General features: G+C 37.7%; 2 protein-coding genes across 5 annotated transcripts in view; one reads left to right on the forward strand and one right to left on the reverse strand.

Moving 5' to 3' along the window:
• Window positions 1-12,799, forward strand: part of LOC127847897 (frizzled-5-like) — a 103,181-nt gene extending 90,382 nt beyond the window's left edge. For 3 of the 4 annotated variants that reach the window (XM_052380126.1, XM_052380127.1, XM_052380125.1), the window contains exons 3-6: window positions 4,268-5,277; window positions 6,077-6,273; window positions 9,622-9,776; window positions 9,921-12,799. In XM_052380126.1, coding sequence (XP_052236086.1) covers window positions 6,130-6,273; window positions 9,622-9,776; window positions 9,921-11,373 — 1,752 coding nt within the window. In that variant the 5' untranslated portion in view covers window positions 4,268-5,277; window positions 6,077-6,129 and the 3' untranslated portion in view covers window positions 11,374-12,799. Of the gene's footprint in view, window positions 1-2,086; window positions 2,213-4,267; window positions 5,278-6,076; window positions 6,274-9,621; window positions 9,777-9,920 lie in introns of those variants that run through there. The other variant, XM_052380128.1, reaches the window with a different exon arrangement.
• A 6,926-nt stretch (window positions 12,800-19,725) lies between these two features.
• On the reverse strand, window positions 19,726-20,535 carry LOC127849093 (craniofacial development protein 2-like). Its single transcript, XM_052381815.1, has one exon. The coding sequence runs from the start codon at window positions 20,533-20,535 to the stop codon at window positions 19,726-19,728; it is 810 nt and encodes a 269-aa protein (XP_052237775.1).
• Window positions 20,536-21,900: the final 1,365 nt, after the last annotated feature.

The following is a 21,900-nucleotide window of genomic DNA, read 5'->3' on the forward strand; positions in this document are numbered from 1 at the left end:
TTTTTATCTAAAATGTAATCAATTTGAATTGTAATAAGTGTGAAAATGTCAAAATGTCAAAAAGTCGTGTCATTTTTTTACTTGATCAAAGGTATTTGATAAAATTAGATGGGTAAAGATAATATTAGCCATTGTCCACTTTCTTTAAAAAATAAATGAGTGATTAATCTGTAATGATGAGTTCGATGTTGTAAACTTGTATTTCACTTACACATTTCCGGCTGTACTGATTTGACAACCGCCTAACTCTTTGAACTTTTCCCGTTATTACATTATGATGTTTTATTTTCAAGTTTCCGTTGTGGATTTTAAAATTGTTTGTTTGCTTATGTTTTACTTAGCTTGTTATAACTGACTTTTTTGGTGTGTGTTTTATCAATACTTTTTTGCTTGTATTTACGTTATTATTTCCTGACAAAAAACTGCTTTGTGCATTAAAGTTTTCAAACATTCAATTTATTTAAACACTAAAATACTAAAATACAATCATGTCTTAATTTATCTTTCATAAATACAATACGCGTAGTTCTTTCGATGCCATGCTTTTAAAGTGGCCTTTTCACAGATTTTGGCATATTGTGAAGTTTGTCATTAAATGCTTTATATTGATACATGTAAACATTGGATCTAAAAAGCTCCAGTAAAAAATCAAGAATAAAATTTAAAAAAGGAAAAAAGTGGCCGGTACCAGAGCTCGAACCAGTGACCCCCGGAGTCCTGGAGTTAGTCTGAAGTAAAAACGCAATAGCCCTCTCGGCTATTCCGCCGGTTTTACACAGCTAAAGTATTTTATACCTTATATAATCAATCTTCGTAGTTTCGAAAATTTAAACGACAACAACAGAACTCTCCATATTATTCAATCGTTTCGCGTTGCAACGCTTTATAATTTTTAGGTTTTCAAATCGTCAAAAGATACATATAATGGCTATATTGGACTATGGTAAATGTTCAGTAATACTGTTTCCTCACAAATATCATAACTAAAACGAAAATTTGCGAATCTGAAACAATTTTTTTCAATTTTGTCAATTTACCAAACCGTGAAAAGATCCCTTTAACGTCCGATTTAATTACCTTGAGATGCAATTACCTTCACCGACGCACTTTGTTCGCCAAAAATGTGAAGCCAGCTCATACATAAGTCACCCCGACAGCTCGGCTACCGTAGACGTCTTAATCTATTTAGCGCATGCGCGACGGATACCGTGATGCATGCCAAGTATTTTGTGCGGGGACATCAAGGCAAGATGGAAATACATGCTGGCGTTGAATGCGATTTTTTTTCTTTTAAGTTATTTTTTTGGTTGATTTTGGTAATGATGACGATGATGTGGTGGAGGAGGAATCAGCATGATCACCGTCATCATCATCATCATCATCATCATCATCATCATCATCATCATCATCATCATCATCATCATCATCATCATCATCATCGTCATCATCATCATGATCATCATCATGATCATCATCATCATCATCATCATCATCATCATCATCATCATCATCATCATCATCATCACGATCATGGTGATAATCATGATTATTACGATAATCATCATGATAGTTAAAAGGTTCATGACGACGAGGAAGACGACGACGATTACGATTATTATGATGATTGCAGTGGTCGCGCAACAACTATGTTGGTAATGATGATAACATTGGCTGGTGTACCTTCACCTCTACGATTGAAATAAACCTAAGTCAAAGTCATTCTTCAAAAACATGTTCAGAAAAAAATATTCAAGCATCGCAATTTAATATTAACTGAAGATATAGGAATGCTTAGTGATCGGCTGCCTTTGAGAAACAAACGTTTACAACTTATTGGCCTTAATTCATTGTGAACAATGCTCAGCTACCATTTCCTTGCGAATTGTTGCATAATTTGTCCAAGGCTTGTCTCGCAGAGATTGTGGAGATATACTCGCCATCGCAGTAATTGGGGTTGACTTGTACAAATAAACTCTCGCGAGACTCGCGCGAACGCAACTGGAACGAAGTATTTGGGTACGAATGGCTTGGATGTAAGTTGAGTACAGATTTCTTCATCTTTTTGTGTTTTTGGTAGAGGATGAGAAATTTCCGTGCTTGTGTTGTAAGGATATGAGGATTATTACCTTTTCCTTAAAAAAGTACAAGAAAGTTCAAATCTTAAACCATTTCTTCGGAATTCTTGTTGGACTACGATAGATTTGAAATGAAGGTATGCAATTCATGCACACGTGTGAATTTGGTGTGTTTTTATCCCTTTTTAATGAGAAAATGTTGAAAACTGCTTGGTTTAGTTTTTTACTGTTTTCTAAATACCGTTGATTCTACAACAGTACAAACACAAGTTCCGGTTTTGTTGAATGCACATGTTCGATGTTAAATATTAAAACTCCTATAATTACAAAATTTGCCCTATGCTTAAATAGACATAATGGATAATTATTATTGCGACGGTTTGTTTTAACTGTTTTATAAATAAAATAATACAACTTTAGATGTCTTAAGATAAAAACAAAGAATATCAATTCCATCAATTATCTTCTATGGACTGCTTTATATAATGTAAATTCGAAATGAAGTCCCCCAAGTCGTGCTAAGACCTTGGTATCGTGCTAGGACCTTGGTATCGTGCTAAGACCTAGGTTTATGGATTTTCGTTGCGTGGATATTCAAAGCTCCAGCTAGGCATTAACAGAGAGGCGCAGCTACATGCTGCCCTAAGGTCCCACCCTGCCGTATGAAAAACCACCCTGCCCTATGGTCCGACCCTGTCTAATGGAAACCCACCCTGCCCTATGGAAACCCACCCTGCCCTATGGTCCCACCCTGTCTAATGGAAACCCACCCTGCCCTATCGATACCCACCCTGCCCTATGGTCCCACCCTGTCTAATGGAAACCCACCCTGCCCTATGGTCCCACCCTCTCTAATGGAAACCCACCCTGCCCTATGGAAACCCACCCTGCCCTTTGGTCCCACCCTGTCTAATGGAAACCCACCCTGCCCTTTGGAAACCCACCCTGCCCTATGGTCAAACCCTGTCTTATGGAAACCCACCATGCCCTATGGAAACCCATAATGCCATGTTTTGATGGGATCACATTATTATACAGGACATTTTTGTTGAAGTTGCAAGAATTACTTAAATTTTACAGTGACACTAGTTTCATTCACCATAGAATTCACGCTTTAAATTAAATGTAATTTTATATATACATGTTTACATATATGACATAATGTGATATTGAAAATATGCCACTGGAATAATATTACCACGCGCACCTAAGTGCCATTCAACAAATTAGCACTCTGCCTAGTTTAAGCACTGGTATGCTCTATTTATGAATGTTTTATGCATAGGAATTTCCTTTTTGTATACATTTGCATGTATTATCGTGTTTTTCTTGTACATTCATGAAGAAGTTAATGTAGAAAGTTTCAGGACATAACCGCACGTCGTAGCGGGCGCTTCATTCATTCTCTAGTATGTTGTATTACAGGCGCTTCGAAAATATTGTCGGCTTTCAGAACCGAATTAATTACATAAAATGTATAAAATAATAACAGTGGTCAAGATAAGTATTGGCCCGCACGTCCAGCGATGGTCAATTGTTTATATGGCTTGCTCTGAATCTCAACGGTCAAGAGGTCGAAAAATAGTATGATGACCTCTAGTTATAATTAAAGAGTTCGGACTTCGGATTTCTGTAAAATAATAAATATGTATAACTACGTTGCTTTAATATAATGTTGTTAATTCACAAATAGTTTTCCAAATGTTAGTGTTATAGGATAGACAAAATTAATGTTTATACGTGCATAAGAATAGATACAAAATATATATAATTTAGTTCTAATAAATATATTTCAAATAATTCGAAAACTAGGACAATCAGCTGGTGGGTAATGTATGCATGTTAAAGGCAAAAAACATTGTTTATTTCACCCTGGGTGAACTCATTAACTATAGTAAATGAATAGAACGAACGAATAGTTACTAATTTATGTACAATAGTATCTTTATTTCGCTCATATTGTGTGTTAAACCATGGTCAAACGTTCAAATTGTCCATAACTCTCAATCAATCGGATTTCTGTTTACATTATATCAAATTAAGAGGGGAAGAACTAGCATAAATCGTAATCTTTGACTACATACACCAACTTCAGATAAATCTGCTATCTCTCATCATAGTAATTAGAGTAAGTTACTGACACAATGACATTTTACAATATTTCAAAATCTCGTATTATTTATCAATTTCAGGAAGACCTACCCATGCAGTAATCAGCCGCATCAAAACGCTTGTCAATCAACGCGATAACCACGAAGAATAGAAAACGGGTGGAGCGTTCCGAATTTACCTATCATGTGACTATATCGTAAACTCTTATTCGTCAAGAGGAGGGAATTCGAGCCGTGACGTCATCCAATGGAGAATTTGTTTAGTTTCGGATCCGAGATGCAGACGATATAAACTTTTTCGTGATTGCTGGAGTTACCAGTGATATTGAATAGGTCAGACGTTGTGGATTAGTAATCATCGTTGACAAGTGAACTGTAGTTCGTCTTTCGTGTTCCTCGGTGATTTTTTGTTTCAAACTCGAAGACACGGATTTATTTTCTCCAGGATCTTAGTACAAACTGTGAACAATCTGCGAAGAGTTTTCGTTATCGGAGACACTCGGCTACTTCGATGATTGTGACAACATTATTGTTGGTGATTAAGTGATAATATACTTTCACAGTTTTTCACACCTCGTATAAATGAGATTCTCTTCTCATTAAGCGTATAATTAATTGAAGTGTCATAGATGTCATCGGGGTTTAAATAATCGCTCATCAAAATCTTCACACTGCATCGGTGCTATATAATATCACTTAGTTGCGTTCTTAGAGACAGAAACAAATTTGCTCTGAAGCACGTACATCTGTTGTGATTTGTGTGAGAAATATAATACGGACTTACCTATTCGGCTAATACGAGGCTCAAGCATTGCTATTCTTGAAGGCCCAGAGGATCTTGCGTGCAGAAGAAAAATAAACATATTTTAAGATTTTAAACGTTTGCTTAGGCGCGGTTGACGCCTCTAGAGTTGTTGAAGGAGTGTACACGACGGATTTGCAAGCCAGTCACTCGTTATTTGCAGTTGAAACACACACTCTGAAATTGAACGGAACAGATGCGTATGATAAGGGTTGCCATTTTGTGTTGGCAATAGTGAAGCAAGCAAGTGAGTGGAGCTTAATATAACGTCTACATTGTTGATTATTTGGTAAGTCTTTACTTTTATTAATTTCTTACACATATCGTTTATCTCTGTATTAACATAATTGAATTATTAATTTTGTATGAAAGCAGTAATCCAAAACATATTTTCGGTTTGTTTTTATTTTTTAAATGTTTAAATATAAATTCTGCAATTAATACGATTTGAATTATATTTACAACTATTTACATTTAAATAATAATTTTCACACATTGTATAACTTAAAAAATTATAACACCTTAACGTTTTATATCCCTTCTTTCGTTGTCAATGTCGTATTCTGTCAATGTTTTATTTACATCGCATTATTGAAACAAATGCAATAACAATTCGTTTGTTTATAACCTATAATATGGGTCAAAGCTTTATATGTAATTAACATAGCTTTGTTTCCACGCCCACCAAGTGTTATAAGCCAACATATACTGACGTCTATTAGGCCTTTGTTTATGAGTTTGTAAAATAAGAAGTAAACAACGTTCTACTTCGTATACGAAATTGAAACCGAATCGTTTGTCCGATAGAGCTATCTGGTTACGGCATTTAGATACTGTAATCTGAAATAGGTCTGATAATATTGACCGACGCTACGCAGCTGACCATTGTGAATTGCAAATAAAGCCCAAGAAAATTTTCCTTAAAAATAAAGAATTCTTATTAAAATGTTTCTTCCCTTGCCATGAGCGTTTGATAAGAAAAACGGATTAGTATAATTATGGTGTCGGGGCTTGAAAAATGAAGTTCGGTTATTTAAAATAAAGACAAATTTATTTTCATGACGTAACATGTGTGTCCTTTCTTTCAGATACTGCAAAAAGGGATATAAGTACCAAGCAAGACGTACGACGCTCGTTTAAAATGAGTTTCGTGCACGTGCTTATTGTGGCGCTGGCTTTCACGTGCGTTGCGTGTGCGGGTTCCAAGGACCAGAAACAATGTCAGGAAATCACCATTCCGATGTGCAAAGGAATTGGATATAATTACACCTACATGCCGAACCAGGTACGAATACTAATAATCAGTGTAATAATTAGCATACACACCGTTTATCAAAGTAATTATCATCATTATCATGTTATTATTAGTAAGCAGTTATGGGCATTATCAACATCTTATCATAAGGATACATAATTCGCAACAATCCTTAATTAAAGACTTGTTGAAAAGATCAACATAATGTATATTGTCAACGTTAATTTTTAATTAATTAGTTTTTATAGTTTTTGCAAATATGAAAACATCATCATTATTATATAATATATACTTATATAGTTTGTTATCAAATTACATTTTTAATATTAATTTTAAGGGTAACAATTCGAATATTCAATAATTCTCTCTTTTATTTAATCCTACGAGTTACATTGTTGTGTGTTGACATTTTATTCCGCCTTTGAGGCAAACAGGTCCTATAACTTGGATAGTGTAGGTGTTTAAGGGGGAGTTATACATGTAATGATGTTGGCGATGTATTTTTCCTAAACGAAACCACACGTGTGCCATGCTGAAATAAAAAAATACAAAAGCTTTTGATCACATAGAAGCCAAACGGAATTAGGATTATCACTAGTATTGTTTTCTATCGCTAATCCGTGAATTTGAAAATGAAAGGATTTAGTTCTATTGTTCTGCTTTATCCTTAAATCTATGTGGCGCACACATTGAAGTCTTAAAATGTTGTTTGGCTATATTATCATTATTTCAACGCGTTTTTAGACCGTCAATTCGCATAAATGACTTCATGTTGTAGTATGATCTTATTTACTGTGTCATTTCAATGTAAAAGCAAACAAAACAGCAACAAGTATGAAAATTTGAAAAGTAAAAATAAAATCGATATTATTACGCAAAGCCATGCGCATCACATTTGGCGTTTTCAATTGCAATCTATGATTTGATATCCGATAAAATGTGAGCAATTTCTCACCTTGTTCAGGAATTTATTGTCAAAAGCGGCATGTTTACTTAGAAATTATCGCATTTACTTGAAGTTGACATGCGTTTGTTTTCTTTATATTACGCATTATTTCCGTGAACAAAAACAACATACATTTTTTTACATGAAAGATAAAAACATGTTTGTATGTATTTAATGCCTGAAGATTTGTGCACTAAATTATAATTAAACACCGAATTGAATATGTTGGGAACAAACACTATAATCTGAAACACAATAAGACATTTTCTTCCGTTAGCCCAATTTGGCTAAAAAATAACTGAACATTCATGTTTCTCGTTCATATTTACACTAAACTCAGTAAACCATTTTTTTCTTTCAAACTTTTAAATGTTTCAAATAGGAGGCACTAAGCGAGCTCTCTATTTATGATGACATGTTATTGAAATGTTTATGAAGATATTATTACACTTAATCGACTAATCGTAGTCGTAAATTGTGCGAGTAAAATAGAAGTTGTCGTATTTAATGACATGTCATTTGACCGGGGTGATCTGATAGTAAGGGAAATCGTTATGGGTAATAAATCATACTTAACGTTACAGTGTATAAATGTTATGCCCACTTTGGGTATGAACAATTAATTAACATATTTACGCACGCTTTTTATCGGAATATTATATTTCAGCTATTTTTCCTCTAAAACATTACGCCATTCAAAAGTTTTTTTACATTCTTGTTTTGAGCAATGGTAAAAATTTTCATCTGCATTATTAATTATTAACACTGACGTCGTATATGACTAATATCTTACGCTAAAGAGGTATTTATTATGTATACAGAAATATATGAACATTGTGAATACAAATGCTGGAATTATGGTTTTTAGTTTGCATTTGTTTTTAACATTTTCCTTTATAACGAATACGAATAATATATGACAAGCTTGTAAAATGGGTTAATTGATATCAAATGTCCAGTCGATTTTTTTTACTGCAGAAGAAACAACTTTAATACCCAAAAGCGTGCCCTCTGGCTATTAGCGGCCAGTTGTCATAACATTGATGTATCAATGTTATTATACTTTTGACATACAAACAAACAAAACACTCCCCAGTTGACATTGGGCGCCCGAAACCATAAGATGCGTGCAAGCCATCTAGCCAGCGAGTCTGCCCGACCCCATACTTATGTCTGGAAGGGTGTTGCAATAAATATGGCTTTGGTAAATTCTTAACCCATTTATGCCTAGTGAACTCTCCCATCCTTCTGAATTGGCTCAATTTATTCCCCAAATTATGGATGTCTAGTATATTTATTTCTATATTTAGAATATTTCTTACAGAAATTCCTTTAAGCAAACAAAGCAGACTAATGAGACGCCGCATCATGCGGCGTCTCATCTTTGTCTACGCTGTTTGCCAAGGCCTTTTTTCTAGACGCTAGGCATACATGTGTTAAAGGGTGTTGCAATTAATATGGTTTTGGTGAATTTTTAAAACAATGCACGTAAAACTGAACGCGATGCTTTTTAAAACTGTTCATTGAAGTTTACTGAATGCAAAAGTAAAACATACAGGTTTGTTCGTTCGTGCGTCCGTCCGTATATCTGAGCATTCACATCCGTTCGTTTGTTCGTCCGATCACTCATTCGGTTACTCATGCAAATTCCGTGTTCTAATACTCATCAATGGATTTAATTTTGGAAACAAAAATCATCAACACTAATGGAGGAGAACAAAAAAAGTCAAGCTCCGTTCGCAAAAGATAGTGTAGATTACAAGCCTTAAAACTTATCTTCATTTTGTCGGGGTGCCACACTATCTGATGTATATTTCTAGCCATTTGCCTGTTAATCAAGCCTGTAATATTTCGCATGTACAAGCGGCTGCCAGAGATAAGTGCACTAGTACACTTCCCAGATAGTATCGGCCATTAATTATTCTGTCCTTAGCAACGAGGTGCGTTTAATATTTCTATTTTATTCCGCTGCGAAATCCGAGTAATTTATAATGGGATGCTGTGTTTTATTTCAAATGTCATACGCGGCCAGGTTAAGTTAGTTTCTATTCCCACCACCACAAGCTTTTTATCATCGCGATGAATTATTCCTTTACGTTAACAAAAATCCGAAGAATTCCCGACTGACACAATGTAAATATATATATTTCATTGTTATATTTTATACATGACTTTAATAAGTCTTTAAGAAAAAGAAACGAGTCTAGATACATACCGTTATCACATCGTTGCTGTAAACAACTTATTTTATTTGGTGAATGTTATTTTTTCTTAATTGTGCCCTCATGTATTCTGCTTCATGCCACATAAAGAAATAAAACTTCGTACAGTCGCCATTTTTTCACGGAAATCCATCCTCGTCCTCCTTACGATTTAATTTATATAGCAATGCCCTTTTCGCCCCTGTCTAAGCCAGACCGTTCTATTTTTAGTTCAACCACGACACCCAGGACGAGGCAGGCCTGGAGGTTCATCAGTTCTGGCCCCTGGTAGAGATCCAGTGTTCCCCGGACCTGAAATTCTTCCTCTGCTCTATGTACGCCCCAATCTGCATGGAGAACTACCAGCCCCATCTACCGGCATGCAGGTGAGCGAAATAGTTATTGGCCTTTAAATTAATTCTTAAAAAAAATATTACACATTGTGTTTTAAGGTGTCTATGCTTGAAACTTATGTTCTGTGTTTTTTTAAAGATGTCTTAAAATATCATTTGCCTCTTTTTTCCTGCCAGATCGGTTTGCGAGAGGGCGAAGACCGGTTGCGCACCCCTGATGCGCCAATACGGATTCGTTTGGCCCGAACGCATGGATTGCAACAAGCTGCCCCGTTACGGCGAAGGGCAGTTGTGCATGGACCGGAACATGACAGATTCTTCGTCGTCGGGAGGCGGCGGTGGAAGTCCGTCGGTGACCGCAAAACCGCCGCCAAACGTCAACGCCAAGACGACGCGAATTCCCGGCTACCTCGACGGCAACGATGATGAACATGATCTATCCTCCGATGTGAACAACGGCGACTTTAAAAACCAACCGATCGACCACTGCGCGTGTAAATGTCAGTTTCAACCGATCACTGAATCGAACGCTTATTACGGGAAAGTGACAACGGGCATCGTCGAGAACTGCGCAATGAATTGCTCAAGCCCGTATTTGACCGAGGAGGAGAAGACGTTTACCTCGTTTTGGATTGGACTCTGGTCGTGCCTCTGCTGCCTTTCGACCGCTCTGACCCTGCTTACCTTTCTGATTGACGTCACGCGTTTCAAATACCCCGAACGACCAATCATTTTCCTCAGCGGCTGCTACTTCATGGTCTCGATTGGTTACATCATTCGGATGATCGTCGGCCACGAGGGCGTCGCCTGTGACGGCAAAATGATCCGTTACGCCGCTCCGACCAGTTCGGCCGCCTCCTGCGTCATCACATTCCTGCTGATCTATTTCTTCGGCATGGCCTCTTCAATTTGGTGGGTAATCCTTGCGCTGACCTGGTTCATGAGCGCAGGGCTGAAGTGGGGCTCGGAGGCGATCGCCAGCTACGCGCAGTACTTCCACATCGCCGCCTGGCTGATTCCGAGCGTGAAAACAATCGTAGTCCTGGCGCTCTCAAAGGTCGACGGCGATCCGGTGAGCGGCATCTGTTACGTGGGGAACCAGGACATCGACAACCTTCGCGGGTTCGTGCTTATCCCGCTCTTCGCGTACCTCCTTCTGGGGTCCTCTTTTCTCGTCGCCGGCTTTATCTCGTTGTTCAGAATAAGGAATGTGATCAAGCATCAAAATGGCGGGAAAATCGACAAACTCGAACGTCTGATGATTAGGATCGGCGTGTTTTCGCTGTTGTACACGATACCTGCCACCATTGTGTTAGCGTGCTACTTTTACGAGCAGCATTTAAAAGAGGAATGGGAACTCTCAGCGAACTGCCCGTGCCGGGGTAAGGCGGTGAAACCCAACTTTGCGGTACTTATGTTGAAATACTTCATGCTTCTTGTTGTGGGGATCACCAGTGGTTTCTGGGTATGGACTGGCAAAACCGTGGAAACCTGGAAGAAGCTGTGCAATGGACGATTGTGTTGTAGATATTCGGACTACGCCTATTCCCGACCTCCGATTAAATATTCACCGACCAGCGGATCAGCCGTGTCCAGTATACACAAACACTTGCCAGTGAGCCATTGTTAGTATAAAGAGCTTTATTAAGATGTTTTCATTCATTTATTTTGACAATCTGAAATTAAAAGTGATATTAGTGTTAAATTGTAAATAGTGACGTTGATTCGTTTAAAACCTTGTATACACAATGTGGATTATATACATTTCTATTGGTATGGTATTTGAAACAGTAAACAGGTTCTTAAAGGCATGTTTTTTTCTTTTTACAGAATGTGTTCAAAATAAGTGTTTACGAAGGCCATCCTTAAAAAATTTCGTTTTCGATAATCCTACCAAACCATTTTTGGAGGTCTGGATTTTTTGCTTAGTTAATTGGAAAGACATCATCCGCGTTAACACTCGTAATCCTATCTTTTTAAGAAAGATAATTTCTATTCAAATACAATTTTGTACCTCTCATGGATTTTGCTTCTTAAATAAAAGGGTGGGTGCTATATGCTACAAATACGCTATATTAATGGGTTCAATTGTGCACAGTCTTTTACGGTAATCATCACGGATATCAATCAATAGATCTAAATGAAAAAGACTACACATCATCCAATACTTACATTTTTAAGGGTGGCTATAATGCGTGTATCTATTTGCAAGCGATATATTTCGCGTATAAAAAATGTCAACGTAATACCTTAGATACAGGTCCAACTTCATTCATTACATTTAAGTGGTGGACAATTTGTCTGCTGATTGAGATTAGTTGTCACTAAATCACTGTCGAAATTCCTTTTTGTGTGCAATATTAGCTCTGTTTAGTTCACAACACGTGTAAGCTGGGTTCAGAACAACATTTTTTTTCTAGACCTGCCTACCTATTTTTCAACTTTTTAAAAATTTGACTTTGTATTGGCTACCGGGCAATCAATCAAAACTTACCATTTAAATCACGTGACCGGCGTTTGTTTATAGACGTAGTATTTATAAATTCACGCATCATCCGCGACGTTCATATTTCTCATGATTTCATTTCCCACAATGCATTTAGAATCTTGATTTTTGAATATTCAATGTACTTACAGTTCGTATCGGAACATTGTGAAATATGTATCGTAATACGTTTCAAAAGATGTGTGAATGTACATGTCATGTCATTTATATGTGAAAGCTTGATGTATATATTTATGAATGATACATATTTAATTCTGTTTGAATGTTGTTGATATTGTTGCAATTGTAAATGTTATTGTTATGCACATGTACAATTTATTAAATGTCCGCTCTAAATAAACGAGAAACTGTGTCAAATATATAAATCGATATTGAAACTGAATTCAAATATGGCGGCTGATGCCAACGGTGCTATTTTTAGAACTTATTCGGTGCGGAACTATGTGTGTCGTACGTTAATCATGTATGTTTATATTATATGTATATTATGTACATGTTTCGATGTTATATTGATTATTTTAACTGATAATAAAATGTGTCTCAATAATAATGTGTCGGTTCCTTTGTCAATATTATTTTGACCGCAAATTCGTTTTATTTCATGTAAAATGTGACACATATGGAGTAACATAATGCTCTTAATAATACCACTGCTAATAGTAATGGTAATAATAAAACTAGAACACGTGTTTATTATTATTAGGGGCCGCGTTCACAAGTTTCAGCATATAAATAATACAGAAAATAATATATTCGCATACACACAAAATAGCAAAGATATACAATACATAAGAACAGTTTTAAGTGATTTTACGAAGAACACATATGGGCCTTGCACTGGGAAAATGGGGTTTAATGCATATGCTTAAAGTGTCGTCCCAGATTAGCATGTGCAGTCCGCACCGGCATACTCAGGGACGACACTATCCGATTAAACTTTAATTTTGATATTAGGAGTCTCGTTTGAAACAAAACGTATCATACAGGCGGAGAGTGTCGTCCCATGATTAGCCTGTGATAACCAGGGACGACACTTTACGCACATGCATTAAACCCCTGTTTCACAGAGCAGGGCCAATATTTATATTTCATAAAGAAAATAATGGCAGTCAATGGCTTTGCGCCTGAGAATCATGTAATAAAAACATCACTTGGTATTTCTATCGATACAAGTTTATCTTAGCAGCTTCGCCTTGTGCACAAACTTATCTAACTCTTTAAAATCAGATAATTATCCTCCCTAGTGTCAGACATAATTAAATGAAACGAGTCAACACTTCGAATTCTATATAAACATTTGAAACTGGTTAAATTGAACCTGACGGTATCATTTAACCTGACGGTATCATACAATTACCAATTTATCAGAAAGTGTATATCAGTTTCCAATGGCATACATAGTCAGAAAATAAAAAAAAAACACTACACCAGATCTAGCGTTTCTATCAATAATTCAATATCAATAAAGTCCTTTTACCACCACCAACTTGTGTCTTGAGCATCTGAATGCCAGAGTATTGTTTCATTAAGAATGGGAAATCTAGAGATTTAAATATTTATTAAGCAAGGCAGTTGTATTCTTTATAATGAATCGCTTTCTGGGACTCATTGGTTTCTGCTTGAAGGTCTTCTAGAGGGCAGTCTTTCAGTCTGTTATTGAACTACGTGAGGGACGCACATGTGTTCTCATCACATAAGCCATCACGACTGTAGCCGAAACCATACACAATTAGCATAACTTAATATTTCATTAACAATTAGATATGCTGTCGTCGTCATGGCTTCTTAATATCGGGTATGTCTGTTTGAGTGTAATATTAATTTTATTCTCTGTTCTGGTAAGTCGTGACCAATATTTTTTACACATTTAAACACTTGTTGCTGGTATCGACAGTCAACGGTGACCACGTTAAGTCAAAGACATTCGCAGCATTTAATAGTATATACTTTAAATCATTTAATGCTTAGTTATTTTAATGGACCAAGATGTAATCAAGAAGAATTGTATAACAATGAAATTCATTAAACACAGAAAGGTCAATTTTCAATAAAGCAATGCTTGCATGGGACAACACCTTTACACACACATTTTGTGAAAAGTTGCACACGAAAGCATGTATCCCAATTACGGATTGCTTATATAATAGTTAGTATCAAACATAGGCCAAATACAATTTAGAGTATTGGACCTACAAGTGAATTAATAAATACCGACACGTAAACAATGTACGACGACATGATAGTTAAAAGAAAATTCAAGTCGTCGTAATTGATGCAATTTGAAATTTTGGAATCACCTATTAAAGACGCATGAAATAATTGCACTTTCTGTAAATATTCGTGTACGAAAACTGCTTAGGCAAAGGAAGTCGCAATGGTATTATGGATATGGTGTTCGTCTAGCGATCGCGAGGTCTCGGGTTTGATCTCTATTCTCGTGTTGTTCTAAAGATCCTCGCTTGAAAATGGGGTTTAATTCATGTGCGTAAAGTCTCATGCCAGATTAGCAAGAGCAGTCCACACAGGCTAATCATGGACGACACTTTCCCATTGCATTTTAATTTTCGTTGAATGAAAGCATATTCTAAGCAAACATCCAAATTATCCGGCAAGTGTCGTTCTGATAAATGTGCGGACTACACATGCTAATAAAAGCGGAAAGTGTCTTCCCTAATTAGCCTGTGCGGACTACACATGCTAATCCTGGACGACACTTTACGCACATGCATTAAACCACCTTTTCACAGAGAGCGGCTCATAATCTATTGGATAGCAAACAAATACCATGGATCGACCATTGTTTAACCCATTTATGCCTAGTGGACTCTCCCATCCTTCTGAATTGGATCAATCTATTTCCAAAATTAGGGATGTCAAGTATATTTATTTCTATATTAAGAATTTTTCATAAAGAAATTATTTTAAAGCAAACAGCGCAGACCCAGATGAGACGCCGCATTATGCGGCGTCTCATCTGGGTCTACGCTGTTTGCAATGTCCTTTTTTCAGGACGCTAGGCATAAATGGGTTAACGTGTTGCATTCCACGAACAAAGCCATTGTGAGTATTCTGATTATTGTGATTTAGAATATTCCGTGTACATTTTAAAAGCTGACATAGAAAATGCTGTTTTTTTTTTAAAAGAATGACGACGTTCATTTTCAAAATACTCGCATTTTGTGATACAGCTTAACAGCTTAACGCATACGACAGGTTGAGTATTGTTTAATGAGAACGGATTTCTTTCGTCTGGACCATTTTTTCTAACAAGATTTGATCAAAACAAACTCGAACTCCGATGGGTTGTCTGTTTAAATATTAATAATTAATCATTACGTTTCCGCTCAATCAATGTCCGACTATGTACATAGTTCGTTAATGGCAAGTACTAGGGATTCTTATACAAACACGTCTTGTCGACACGTCCTCAAATATTTGTTTGAATACACGGGGAATTATGCTAGAACCTCTTGAAGCGTCTCCTTTGAATAATAATTCACGTTTTAATGAGTTGATATTTATGGCAGATTTAAATATTTTGACCTATTTTAAAATTAACATTCAGAATTTGATGACACGATATTTAAATATTGAAATTTCGCTCATGCTTTGTTTGATCGTTCGAAATCTAGCCTAGTCCAGATACGATGTATTTTAGTTTTATGAATATGAATAAGATATAAAAATATATAATCTTTAAATAAAATATGGGGCTTTAATATGGCATGTATGGTATAGATTAAATATATTGTATTACCTTTGTTTAAAATTATCTTGTACACTCTTTATAAACGCGGTGAAAACCAAAACCAAATAAATCTTAATGCATTTATATTATTAAATACATGTATAAGTATTGTACTGTATTCGATTGACTTGTGACCCATTTGAAAATATATTGAAGTTTTTTTCGGATCCGATTGTAGATTGTTCATTGATCATTTGACCACCAACATAGACCTGAATGAATGTTGTGTCAACAGGCATTAGTAAATTTTCCTAAATGTGATCAAGTCCATGTTAAGGACGATGCTGACTACGGGCCTTACGGGCTAAAGATTGGCGGACAATACAGATTATGTCTGAAATAATAGTTGTTTCGCGGTCATTCAATCTTTTTATCCATAAATTTCATAAAGTATTAACCCATTTATGCCTAGCGTCTAGAAAAAAGGCATTGGCAAACAGCGTAGACCCAGATGAGACTGCCGCATGATGCGGCGTCTCCTTAAGGCCCGCGCTGTTTGCTTAAAGGAATTTCTATAAGAAATACTCTAAATATAGAAATAAATATATTAGACATCCCTAGTTTTGGAAATAAATTGATCCATTTTAGAAGGATGGGAGAGTCGATTAGGCATTAATGGGTTTAAGTTGATGCTTATTCACAGGATAATAAGAGCCATGTTGGAAATAAAATGAACTTCATGTTCATTAAATATTATATTTAAAGATTTAACAACTTTACAGAATTTTCTGTAAATATATAGCATATTCTTTTTGTAGAAGCTTCAACATTTTTCTTCATTTAGCTTGCATTGCATTGGTACATTGTTTGCTCACCATACAACAGTGTTATTACGAGGTAGAAGGGGTGATTCCTCTTTTTGGCTCTTCGATGTATGCGGCTATTTTAACCTGTATCGTATTGTCTGTTCGCACAGAACGGTTTTATACCTATCAGTTTTCCACTGTCCAGATGGTGTTGATCATTCGAGTCTGTTAAATATAAGTTGGAGCCTGGTTGGTCACATAGTCCCTTTTCCCTGATTTTTTGTCCATTAGCTTGGCCTATGGATTTCATAACCACACATTGGAAACACAGTCCGGTCGGTTGAGTGTAAAAATGCGGTAAAAATGCCCGATTGAGAAGGATGTTGGCACACGAAAAAGATAAGATAATTATAGATATTGTGTTTCGCTTCGATAGTTAAAAGTTTGCGTTGCGCAGTGGTAGCGCATCCGCTTACAGGCAAAATCATAACGGGTGCGAAAATCGCCGACGTTTTCCCCCTTTTTTGCTTACTATAATAATTAGTTAATTCTATTTAAAACATTAAAGATTTGAAAGAAATCATATCTTATGATATGAACAAATGCCAAAATCTGTTAACAATTCCATTAAAACGTGGATGGGAAGGAGATTTGGGTTAAATTACCGTAGTTTCATATATGCCATCATTCCAATGAATTCCAATAAACATGGTCCTAACGTTTTGTTGCTAACTTTTTGCATACTAAAATATGTAGGGTATTTTTACAAAGTGAATCTCGTCGTATTTTATTCTGAGATAACATACTTTCCAATGTCTTTATTATTGGGGTAGGTAACTTTAAATAGTTTTAACAGATAAATAATTTTCTTTTTTCTTGCAGAAGACTGTCAACTTTTTTCAGCGCTGAAATATCGTTAAACTTTGTGACGTCAAACTTTTGCCATGCGATTTTTGGAGGCAAGAGATGGGTTCAAATTACAGCATTTTGATATTACTTACTACTTACTTAGTCCTCTTCGCCACGGTCGGAGCATAGGGCCTTTACCACAGCTCTCCATCTGGTTCTGTCCATGGCCCGGGCCTTTGCTTCTCTCCATGACATCCTTATCTTGCGAAGCTCAGTGTCCAGTGTTCTGCGCCAGGAGTTTGTAGGCCTACCTTTTCTTCTTTGTCCTTGAGGGTTCCGATCCAGGGCTTGCCTTGCTATGTTAGGCTGGGTTCTTCGCAGCGTGTGTCCGATCCATCTCCACTTCTTCTGTAGTATGGAGTTCGTAACCGGTTGCTGCCCTGTTCTTGCCCATAGGTCCTGGTTTGAAATCTTCTCTGGCCATCTCATCCTTAGGATCTGCCTAAGACACTTGTTTATGAATACTTGCAGACTCTGGTCCAGGCGTCTAGTCCTTTTCCAGGTTTCAGCGCCATAAAGGAGGACTGTCTTGACATTGGTATTAATGAGCCTGATCTTTGTTTTCCAGTCGATGTTCCGATTTTTCCACACTGGTCTCATTGTCACAAATGCGTGGCGTGCTTTCCCTATTCTGGCCTTGATGTCCTCTTCTGTACCTCCTGTCTTGCTGACAATGCTGCCCAGGTATATGAAGTGGTCAACTTCTTCAATGGCTTGCCCTTCTATGTGGATGCCTTGTCTGCTGCCTGGATTGATCATGAGGCATTTTGTTTTGCTGATGTTGACCTCTAGCCCTGATGATATGGCTATTTCCTGCAGTTCTTCTGTTTTCTGCTGCATGTGGGCGGAAGTGTGGGACAGGAGCCCGATGTCATCGGCGTAATCAAGGTCTTCCAGCTTGCGCTGAAGGGTCCACTGTATTAATCTTGGTGTATCCAGTGTTGTTTTTATTACCCAGTCAATGACTAGCGAGAAAATCATAGGAGAGAGAAGGCAGCCCTGTCTGATCCCAGTGCGTACCTTGAAAGGCTCAGAGAGGTCCATGTCGTTGATGGCTTGGATGAGGTTGTTGTTGTACAGGCTCCGAATTATGTTCACCATCTTGTTTCGGATGCCGTAGTGCATCAGTATTTTCCAGATCGTGTCTCTGTCCACTGTGTCGAACGCCTTCTTGAAATCGATGAAGTTGACATACAGCGGACAGTTCCATTCAATGGATTGCTCGATGATGATTCGGAGCGTTGCAATCTGGTCTGTACATGATCTTCCTGCTCTGAAGCCTGCTTGCTCTTCTCTAAGAAGATTGTTGACTTCGGCTTTTATTCTCTCTAGAATGATCCTCGAAAGTACCTTGCTGGGCATGGATAGCAGCTGGATACCTCGCCAACTGTTGCAGTCACTCAGGTTGCCTTTCTTTGGAAGCTTCACAAGATATCCTGTCTGCCACTCAACAGGAACTTCTTCTGTATCCCAGATCTGTTGGATGAGGTCAATCATGATCTCAGAAGTGACGTCTGTTGATGCCTTCATCGCTTCTGGTGGGATTTTGTCAGGCCCTGGGGCTTTCCTGTTCTTTATCTTGTTGATGGCTTGTGTGATTTCCTGTTTGGTTATTGGTCCTGTGTTAATTGCCAGGTTAAGACCCTCTTCAATGATGGGGGGTTGCGTTCCTGGTTGCCCGTTCAGGAGTTCCTCAAAGTGCTCCTTCCACCTTTTCAGCTGGTCTTCTGGCTTGGACAAGATGTTTCCATTTCGGTCTTTCACTGGTGTGTTTGAGTTGCTTTGGCGTCCTGCTTGCTGGCGAGTTATCTGGTATAGGGTAGCCATGTCATTTTGTTGTGCAGCTTTTTCTGCTTCAACTGCTAGGTGGTCATTCAGTATCCGTTTGTCTTGTTTGCAGCTTTTTAAAACCTCCTTTTGTAAGCTTTATATTCGCTCTGAACTCTTTGTGTCTGTTCTCTGGTTTTGGCTTGGAGAAGCCTTTGCCGGGTTGTTCGTTTCGTTTCAATCTTACTGATGGTACTATCAGATATCCAAGTCTTGTTGATTCGAGTTCGGAAGCCGAGCCTTTCTTCACAGACAGACTGTGAAAGTGTTCTTTACCTGTTCCCATTTATTCTCCAGCGAGTCAGCATCTGCATCCGCCAGAGCTTCGAATTTGTTTCTCAGACTGATGGAGAACTCTTGCTTGTCCTGAGGCGTCTTCAGCTTGGTGATATCGGAGCGTGGACTCTTGGTGTTCCCTTGCGTTCTGACCCTTGCAATTCTGACCTGAAGCTTTGCTTTGAGAAGTTCATGGTCTGAGCAAATCTCTGCTCCTCGATAAGCTCTGACATCGCTGAGGGTTGTCCTCCATCTTCGCAAGATCGCCAAATGGTCAATCTGGTTTTTCACTGACTTGTCGGGTGATGTCCATGTAACTTTGTGAATGTCTTTGTGAGCAAATATGGTGCCACCTATGACAAGGTCATTCAGTTCACAAAAGTCAGTGAATAACTCTCCGTTCTCATTGATATCTCCAACTCCCTGCTTTCCCATGATGAGCTCCTTTCCTGTGTTGTTACAACCTACCTTGGCGTTCATGTCGCCCATGACTATAGTGATGTCGCGCTTTGGGACTTTATCTAGGCCGCTCTGGAGATGGCCATAGAAATCTTCCTTGGTGTTGTCATCTGTCAGGTTTGTAGGGGCGTAACACTGAATGATGGTCACTTCCTGGAACTTAGAGTTGAACCTGGCTCTCAAGATCCTGTCATTGATTGGTTCCCATTCAAGAAGGCTCTTGTGAGCAGTATTTGTTAGAAGCAATCCAACCCCATTGTGGTGATTGTCTTCTTCATTTTGTGGTCCAGAGAACCGGAGGGTGTGGCCAGTGGCTAGCATGACTTTTCAAGCTGTTGTCCATCTAACTTCACTCAAGCCCATGATGTCTGTGCGGAACTTCTCCATTTCTCTGGCAATTTGAGCTGCCCTGCCTGATTCATATTATGTTCGCACATTCCAAAATCCTATCCGTGAAACGTTCTTGGAGGAGAGTAGGTTTGTCCGCAGATTTCTCTGTTTCATACGCTCTCCCCCGGGTCGATACCGTAAATCCTCATTTTGTGTTGCTGTTTCGGGTTTCTGTAGCGTACTTTGTTTTCATGGTCGGGGTGCTGGCCCTACGCACAACCCTCCTCCTTTTTCATCCGGGCTTGGGACCGGCATTGGCGGAGTTTCATTTTGATATTAATCTGCAAATTATTTTGCATATTAATTGAAATTATTTAAATAATTTTAATCGTGATTAAAAACTGCATAGCGTGTGCTCAAAATTAGAACGTGCATATAATATTTTGCGTATGTCACGAAGACGGTAAATATAGCAACAACAACAACAACAACCAAACAACAACGAATGGTTCGTTTCAAATGAAACTGAAGCGATCGTAACAGTATAATGAATAGTAACAAAACAACGACATAACGTTGACCTTAGCTTCCGCAAGGAAAAGGTCGTTCAGACTCGTAAATAGTAATGATGTTATGATAACGTTAATTAGAACAAGAACATACATAAACTTCTAGCCCCTCAGAAATAACATGAATATTCGGGCATTTACTTGCTCGCAAAATACCAAGATCCCTTGATACATGTTTCTGATTTTCCGATTATATAAGATGGTTTGCAATAGTTCGCCACCTCTTGTTTAATGTATATGTAGTTATTCTTTAAAAAAAATCGTTTTGATTGCCTTTTAGATTTTCATTCAGTCGACTATTCCTTTAACATTTACTCCAGCAGAAACTCCCATGTATGTTGCCAATGGACTTTAAACGCCATCGGCGCTCTCGTTTAAAACGCGGGGCAGATGTCGGCTAGTGACAGAAGTTGTGCGAACGTCTATCGCGGCAGTTCGTACACACGATCATACGATGTCCTCATAACCGAGTTACAGACACTTTCTTGCTTGGTCGAATTGAAAAGCAATTAATTAATCAATTAAAGACGTGTCAACACAATTAGCGTATCTGATAGTATGAAGCAGAAGGTGTCACAAATAGCGCTTAACAGAGATGCAAACGTAGGCCGATGATTAACCATTTCCCACTTAGAAGCAAAGTGCGAATGGCTCTGTGCAAACAGCATAAAACTAGAACAGTCTGGGAGTAACTCGCAGACTGTTTATGTTTTATGCTGTTTCCTGCTCATCAGTATCTAATGGGTTGGAAATGAAGCCTTTAAAATTTGAATCGTGTAAGAAAGGT

This window comes from Dreissena polymorpha, chromosome 10 (genome assembly GCF_020536995.1).
Source record: "Dreissena polymorpha isolate Duluth1 chromosome 10, UMN_Dpol_1.0, whole genome shotgun sequence".
NCBI classification, from domain to species: Eukaryota; Metazoa; Mollusca; class Bivalvia; order Myida; family Dreissenidae; genus Dreissena; species Dreissena polymorpha.

Excerpts from the sequence above, each read along its gene's own strand:
- LOC127849093 (XM_052381815.1), bottom strand. The coding sequence starts at position 20,535 with ATGCTAGCCACTGGCCACACCCTCCGGTTCTCTGGACCACAAAATGAA.